This window comes from Sceloporus undulatus, chromosome 5 (genome assembly GCF_019175285.1).
Source record: "Sceloporus undulatus isolate JIND9_A2432 ecotype Alabama chromosome 5, SceUnd_v1.1, whole genome shotgun sequence".
Taxonomy (NCBI): Eukaryota; Metazoa; Chordata; class Lepidosauria; order Squamata; family Phrynosomatidae; genus Sceloporus; species Sceloporus undulatus.
The window spans coordinates 101,275,936-101,284,408 of record NC_056526.1 but is presented as its reverse complement, the minus strand read 5'-3'; the positions used below and the strand labels follow the sequence as shown (position 1 = coordinate 101,284,408).

The 8,473-nt window shown below is 44.5% G+C and overlaps 1 protein-coding gene across 4 annotated transcripts in view; it reads left to right on the top strand.

Moving 5' to 3' along the window:
• VWF (von Willebrand factor) overlaps positions 1 to 8,473 on the top strand; it is a 247,354-nt gene that overhangs the window by 176,076 nt on the left and 62,805 nt on the right. For all 4 annotated transcript variants that reach the window (XM_042469124.1, XM_042469122.1, XM_042469123.1 and 1 more), the window contains one exon: positions 6,133 to 6,243. In XM_042469124.1, coding sequence (XP_042325058.1) covers positions 6,133 to 6,243 — 111 coding nt within the window. The remainder of the gene's footprint in view (positions 1 to 6,132; positions 6,244 to 8,473) is intronic.

Genomic DNA, 8,473 nt, shown 5'->3' with positions numbered 1-8,473 from the left:
GACTCTTAGGACGCATGCATCATTGAAACACCATACCTCCACTGTGACTCGAAGCAGCTTTATTTTGGCTGTCTGTGACAGGCCGAAGATTGTTAAAAGGGTTTGTGTTAATTTGGTGAAAGTGGTGGGGTAAAAGGCCCAGGGATCTGTCATCCAAAAAATATATTAAACCACAAGGGCTATCCAGTCCAACCCCTGCCATGCAGGAACTCTCAACCAAAGCATACCTGACAGATGGCCATCCAGCCTCTGCTTAAAGACCTCCAAGGAAGGAGACTCCACTAAACTTCGAGGGAGTGTGTTCCACTGTCAAACAGGCCTTACTATCAGAAGTTGCTCCTAATGTTGAGGTGGATTCTCTCTTCCTGTAGCTTGCATACATTGTTCTGAGTCCTAGTCTCTGGAGCAGCAGAAAACAAGCTTGTTCCTTGCTCAATATGACATCGCTTCAAAAATTTAAACAGGGCTATCATATCACCTCAGATCCAAAATGGCTGTTCCCCTTGTTGCCTCCTCCACCTTTTGGACAATGAAATTGTCTCCAAGGCAAGTGAGGAATTTGCTAGACCTTGAGGTTTTGGCTGAGTTTGACTTCCAGCAAATATCAGGATAGTTGAAGTCACCCATCACTACAACATCTCTCTGTTCTGAGTGTGTGATCATCTGTTCTAGAAAGACATCATCCAGTTCCTCCATCTGACTTGGGGGTCTGTAGTAGATTCCCAAAATAACATCCCTGTTTTTTCCCTCCCCTTTAATTTTTATCCAGATGCTCCCCACCTGGCTTCCAGGATTGATGTCCTGGATCTCTTCACGGATGTAAATGTCCCTGACATATAAGGCTATTCCTCCTCCTTTCCTGTTTAGTCTGTTTCTCTTGAAAAGCTTATACCCCTCTATTTTCTACATTCCACTCGTGAGACTCATCCCACCAGGTTTCAGTGATGCCTATTATATCATATTTGCTTAGTTGTACTAGGAGTTGAAGTTCATCTTGCTTATTCTCCATGCTCTGTGCATTAGTGTAGAGACATCTTAAACCATGGGTCCCCCCGACTTGCTGCTTGAGAAAGATTTTTTGCCTCCATTTTTTGTGTCCTTTCACTGTTTGTCTTGTTCCCTCTATGACATTTTGACTATTTTCTCCAGCCCTTTTGCCTTCCACAATATTGTCTCCCTCCCCCACATAACTCAGTTTAAAACCCTCCTGATTAAATTTTTGAGACTATTGGCAAAAACATTTCTGCCAGCTGGCATGAGATGCAACCAATCCCTTGCCAGAAGTCCCCCCTCATGGAACCTCAGACCATGATCCAAAAATCGAAATTGTTCTTGGAGGCACCATCTATGGAGCCAGTTATTCACCTCTGCTATTTACCTCTCAGCAAGGAATACCCCATGACCAGCACATACCTCCTCCGAGTCTTAGCAGCAGCTGTTCCCTTTGGTGGAACTCCCAGGGTCCCTTGCTCTATCCCTGAAGTCTGTCCTTGCTGCTGTTCCTCATCATCCTTGATAATAGAGAGAGGTTCAAATCAATTCTGTTGCTGCAAGCTCACAGAACATTTCCTAGTTTTCCTATTTCTGTGTGTGACATTCTTCCAACCATCTACCTCTGTTGTATGTGAATTGACCTCATCCTCCCCAGCAACTTCCTCTGTGTGTTTCTTGTTCAGGACTGTCTGGTCAGGAAATCCTCTTGCTCCCTAAGATGCTGAAGTGTAGCTACCTGGGTCTCCAGCTGCTGTACTTTCTCTTCTGAGAGGGCTATCAACTTGCACTTGGTGCAGGTAAAGTTCCCCACATCCCTGGGCAACAAGACAAACATCCTACAAGTGTTGCAGGTGACTGCAGCAGGTCCATCAGTGTCCATACTGAGAAGTCTTAAGGAGGCACTGAACAAGAGTGTGGGCTTCCCCTGCTAAAAACCAGTGTAACGAACCCCTGTTGGCCTGGCCTTTGTTGCCAAACTCTGGTAGCGAGCTCAGTCAACTAGGACTCTAGTTATGTACAGAGCTCCTGGCTACTAGTTAATTCCAGAGGCAAGTCTCTGACTCACTTCTTCTAAGTAAGTCCCCACAAGCCCTTTAAGGGTGTAGTGGCACTATTACTTGCCTTCATCTAGACACTGTACTTCTATTGATGGAGCCTAAAATTGTATTGACCGTGTTAGCCGCCACATTGTACTATTGACTCATGTTCAGTGTATGCTCTACATGGACTCTTTGATCCCTTTCACACGTAGTTTCATTCAGCTAGGTGTCCCCCATTCTATATCTGTGCATTTCATTTTTCTGCCCTAAGGGCAGTATCTTGCATTTGAATTTCATTTTGTTATCTTTGGCCCAGCTTTCTAGTCTATTCAAGTCATTTTGAATTGTGTTCCTGTCCTCTGAGGTATTAGCCACTCCTCCTAATTTGGTGTCATCTGAAAATTTGATAAGTATGCCCTCAGTTCTGTCAAGTCATTGATACAGATGTTGAATAGCACTGGGCCCAGGACAGACCCCTGTAGGATCCCACTGGTCACTTCTCTCCAGGATGAAAAGGAGCCATTGTTGAGCACCCTTTGGGTTTGGCCGGTCAACCAATTACAAATCAATGTAACAGTTACCTTGTCTAGCCTACATTTTACTAGTTTGTTTGCAAGGATGTAATGGGGAACCTTTTCAAAGGCCTTACTGAAATCAAGATATACTATATCCATAGCATTCCTTTCATCTACCAAGCTGGTAATTTTATATAAAAAAAGACATCACGTTTGTCTGGAATGACTTGTTTCTCTGAAACCCATGTTGACTTTTTGTGATTATGTAATTACCTTCTAGGTGTTCACAGACTCTCTGTTTAATTATCTGCTCCAGAATCTTTCCTGGTATTGATGTCAGAATAACTGGACAATAATTGTTCAGATCTTCTTTTTTCCCCTTTTTAAAGATGAGGACAATGTTCGCCCTCCTCCAGTCTGCTGGGACTTCTCCTGTTATCCAAGAGAACACACTCCCTTGGAGGGTGGTGGAGTCTCCTTCCTTGAAGGTCTTTAAACAGAGGCTAGATGTCCATCTGTCGGAGATGCTTTGACTGAGAGTTCCTGCATGGCAGGGGATTGGACTGGATGATCCTTGTGATCTCTTCCAACTCTATGATTCTTTGATTCCATGATTCAAAGATTATTGTCAATGGCTCCAATATTACATTTGCCAGCTTTTTTAATACTCTTGGATGTAGTTCATCAGGTGCTGGAGACTTATATTCATTTAGATTAACCAGATATTTGTGTACTATCTCTTTACTTATTCTTTGCTGAATTTCCCCTATTCTGTCCCCTCCTCCTTTATCATCATGTTAGAATTTTTTTTGTTTTGGGTGATATCTCTTGCCCCGTGGTTCTGAACTGGTACCAATTGGATGCAGATGCAGTCTTCTCTGGAACTCAGGATCAAAGCAAACTCCAACACAGGAAAAGCTTGATGGAACAATGCCTAGTGAAACAGCTGCTTAATTAAAGAAACAAATACTATAGCATGCTTCACTCTTCAGAGGGCTTTTATTGTCTTAGTTGCTATTTACAAAAACTAACAGCTACAACTGTACAACACATCTTTCTCTTTCAGAGTCCATGCTCACAGGAAAAAAAAACCTTGAACATAAGATCAGTCTTTGTTCTCTCAAAAGAATAAACATTCCCACAAAGTGATCACACCTCTTTCCCACAAGTTGCCATGCAACACAGGAACCAATCATAGTACAAACAGAAAACATAACTTGCTTACATTTTGTCTCGTCCGTTGTCCTTGAACACTTTGTTTTCAGGCCTAGACTTTTTGGCCTTCAGCTGCAACCAATTTTAAACTCTAACAACTATTGTCACATCTGGACATTTTCAATACTAATACAAATATACATTAACAGAGCAACCTTTGCCTTTTCTGTGAAGACTGAAGCAAAGAAAGTGTTGAGTAATTTCTGCCTCTTGTCTGGAGATCAGAGAGGGGAAATAGCTGGTGACAGAACTACCAAAATTACTGATTTTTTTCAGAAACATGTAATGTACTTCTCAATACCTTGTGAGGCAGGAGCAGCACACAATAATTTACTTCCATATCAATTTAAAATTAAACGATTATGAAAAATGCCTCCTTGTCTGCTTATTTTCCTCCAAATTCTAGTTGAATGTTTTAATGTTTTAATAGTTTTTAATGTTTTTATACTATCACTGTTTAACCCTGCTTTAGTATTTATAGGGATTGTTTTCTTCTTGGATTTTATTGTAACTTACTGTCAAGAAGTTCTTCCTAATGTTTGGGTGAATTCCCCCCCCCCCCCTATAGTTTGTTTTCTGGAGCAACAGAAAACAAGCTTGCTCCATCCTTAATAGGCATACCTTCAAAGATTTAAACATCTGTTTCACATGCACTGTTGTCAAGCTGGGTGTCCCCAATCTTACATCTGTTCATTTCATTTTTTCTGCCCAAAGGGCTCAACAGACTATGCTGAAGAGGTGGTCTGCAGCTGCCTCTTTCCTAGCCAGATCAGGGCTGCGGCAACCTCATGCCATGGCCCCAATTGGGCCTTTCGAGGGCACAGAAAGGAGCCAAAAGCGGCTCCTTTTTGTGCCTTTGAAAGAGCACAGCTATATGGTGCTCCTTTTGGGGTTGCATCGTATGGACACAGCACCAGAGGTGTGCCATGCTGCCACACGCCATGTGGAGCAGCTCATGGTGTCAGGGCGCCCTGGTGGGGTAGAGTTGGACATGCATCATGAGGACGTTATGCCTTGACTCTGCCCCCAGGCCAGTCTTTCAGGCTGGTCTGTAAAGGGCCTAAGTGTAGTAACTTACATTTGTCCTGGTTAAAATTCAATTGGTTAGTTTTGGCCCAGCTTTCTAATCTATTAAGGTCATTTTGAATTTTGATCCTGTCATTTGGATGATTGGAATAGGCAAATTCATTGCTCCAGATGTTGTACTACAGCTCCCAGCATCCCTGGCCTGTGAACAATGCTGGCTGTGGCTCCTGAGAGTTGCAGTCAACCAGCATATCTAGATTCATTTCTCACCTTTTTGATATAGATGTTGTTTGTTTCATGGCTTCATCATTTCTGACTTATGGAGACCTAAGACAACCCTATCATGGGGTTTTCTTGGCAAGATGGGTTCAGAACTTCAGGGGAGGTTTGCCAGTGCCTTCCCCTGAGGCTGAAAGAGTGTGACCTGTGCAAGGTCACCCATTGGGTTTATAAGGATTCAGACCTGCCCTCCAGAATGCACATCTCCACAGATGGGCTTAGCATGCACCAACTGGTATTATAGTGTAAACTATAAGGCTAGGGTTCAATTATCATGTGGCCATGAAACCCTGTGGATGGCCTTGGTCAAGTCACACTCTCTCAGCCTCAGGGGAAGGCAATGGAAAACCTTCTCTGAACAAAGCTTGCCAAGAAAACACCATGCTAGGGTCTATGTATTCCTGAATAGCAGAAAACCATGGTCCTTGGAGTCCCTTCCAACTCTAGGAGCCTATGTATTCCTGAATGGCAGAACAGAGTTGGAATAGATGACCCCCAGGGGTCCTGTCTAACTCTAAGGTTCCTTGTTTGGACTACAACAAAACTATATGTGCTTGTTGTTATTGCTGTGTACTTTCAAGTTCTTTCAAGTTGAGAGAAGTTCCTTGTATGGACTTCTGCTCCCAAACCTATTTTTCCCATTTTATTCTGGTCACCGTTTGCTTTGAAAAGGGGGGGGGACTTATACATAAGCTCTGTGATGCAAATTAAATTAGCATCCATATATGTAATTACTGTAAATGTTTGGCTTGTTGCCTTTTGATCTTTCTGGGATATTTGTCAACAATCTCTCTCTGCCCCCTGAGAGACAGACGAACAATTTTAAAAAATTGGCCTTTAGAAAAGACAGGTTTTTAAAAGAAAAATATCACATGGATCTATAGGAATGAGATGAGAAAAATAAGTTGACACAACACTACAAGCCATAGTGGTGTAGTAGTTTAAGCATTGGACTATGGCTCTGGAGACCAGGGTTTGAGTCCTTGCTCAGACATGGAAACCTACTAATTTTTCCTACCACCGACCATTTTTGAAATCTGATATCTTTTCCATTTTTTCCCCAGGGATATAAATACATTCACAAAGAAGGAAACTGCTGTGGGAAATGTTTCAAGATCATGTGTGATGAGATCTTACACTGGTCTCGAGGAGATAAAAATGTCCATTGGCATGATGTAAGTCAAGGTTTTAAATTATTAATCAGGGTTTTCTTTTTTTCTTGTACAGAAGACATACTTTTTCACTTTCACTAGTGGGTTGGTGAGTGGGAAGAAATGTTAGATCATTAATGACATACAACATTTTGTCCTATTGTCAACAGCATCACCTCTACCTGCCAGAAGTCTCTGGTTGAATATGGTCTGTTGGGGAAACAAGTGAGGGACCTGTAAGGGCTGACAGTAAGGGCTGAGCAACAGTGGAACACAATTCCTCAGAGAATGGTGGAGTCTCACTCCTTGGAGGTCATTAAACAGAGGCTGGAAGGCCATCTGTCCGGTATGCTTTGACTGAGAGTTCCTGGATGGCGGGAGGTTGGACTGGATGGCCCTTGTGGTCTCTTCCAACTCTATGATTCTATGGACATTGTTAAACGGGGCAAAATTGGAAGGTTAAAGTGAGGGCAATGCAGGGTCATGTAGGGTTCAAGGGCAAATATGCAGCTGTCCTCCACATGACACAGCAGCCAGTCCACAGGGAATCTGGGGTGAATGGGAGGTCAATGAGGAGGAAGTAAGTTCGCAAAACTACTAGAGTTAGGAGTCCTTTTTGCTTGCAAAGTGACTCATTTCACGTAATGCCAGACATGGGGAGAGCAAGCCTCCCATGCCTTCATTCCCCAGGTGACTTTTTTTGCCAAAGAGAGAAAATTTAAAGGGACAGACACACACCTGGCTTTCCTCCTCTTTGCAGCTTTCTCCTGGGAGAAGGCACAGACAAAGCCTTTGGAAGTGATGGAGGACATGCCCTGGAAAAGGAGGACATGGAATTGCGCAGGCTTCTGGCCCCAGCCTCCTCCTTTCTCTCTCTCTTGTGTGTTTCTGTGTGTCTGGTTTTGGAGCTTGCAAAGGGAGAGAGAGAGCATTTTGCAAGTCCACCTGGACAGGAGGGAGAAATGGAGGGCATGTCCTGGAAAAGGAGGGCATCTGGGGGGAAAGTTTATGGACCCTCTCTCTCTGACAGAGAGAGAGGGGGGTAAATGCGTAGATACACAGATATATGGCAGAGAAAGAGATGTAAATGGACAGATAGATAGATAGATAGATAGATAGATAGATGGCAGAGAGAGAGATGACAGAGATAGATAGGTATGGTAGGTAGGTAGGTAGGTAGGTGGATGGATGGATAGATAGATAGATAGATAGATAGATCAAACATACACACACAGAAAGACGGATGACACACAGATGATAGCCAAATTCGAATCTAACCCTAAATACTGTGCCTTTAAACCTTATGAGGGAGTTGATCACGCAGGCCCAGCTCCATCAGGGCTAGCCTGGAAGAAGAGACTCCTCCCTCCATCACTGTCATCTTCCAGCCTGCGAGGGAGTTGACCAGGCAGGCTCAACTCCATCAGGGCTAGCCTGGAAGAAGAGACTCCTCTCTCCATAACTGTCATCCTCCGGCCTATGAGAGAGTTGACCTGCAAGGCCCAGGTCCATCAGGGCTAGCCTGGAAGAAGAGTCTCCTCCATCCATAAATGTCATCTCATGGCCTATGAGGAAGTTGATTAGGCAGGCCCAACTCCATCAGGGCTAGCTTGAAGGAAGAGACTCCTCCCTCAATAACTGTCATCTTACAACCTGCAAGGGAATTGACCAGGCAGGCCCAGATCCATCAGGCCTAGCCTGGAAGAAGAGACTCCTCCCTCCATCACTGTCATCTTCTGGCCTGCAAGGGAGTTGACCAGGCAGGCCAAGCTCCATCAGGGATAGCCTGTAAGAGGAATCTCCTCCTTCCATAACTGTCATCTTGTGGCCTATGAGGGAGTTGACCAGGCAGGCCCAGCTCCATCAGGGCTAGCCTGTAAGAAGAGACTCCTCCCTCCATAATTATCATCCTCCGGCCTGCGAGGTAGTTGACCAGGCAGGCCCAGCTCCACCAGGGCTAGCCTGGAAGAAGAGACTCCTCCCTCCATAACTGTCATCCTCTGGCCTATGAGAGAGTTGACCTGGCAGGCCCAGTTCCATCAGGGCTAGCCTGGAAGAAGAGTCTCTTCTCTCCATAACTGTCATCCTCCGGCCTATGAGGGAGTTGACCAGGCAGGCCCAGCTCCATCAGGGCTAGCCTGGAAGAAGAGACTCCTCCCTCCATAACTGTCATCCTCCAGCCTGAGAGGGAGTTGGCCAGGCAGGCTCAGCTCCAGCAGGGCTAGCCTGTAAGAAGAGACTCCTTCCTCCATAA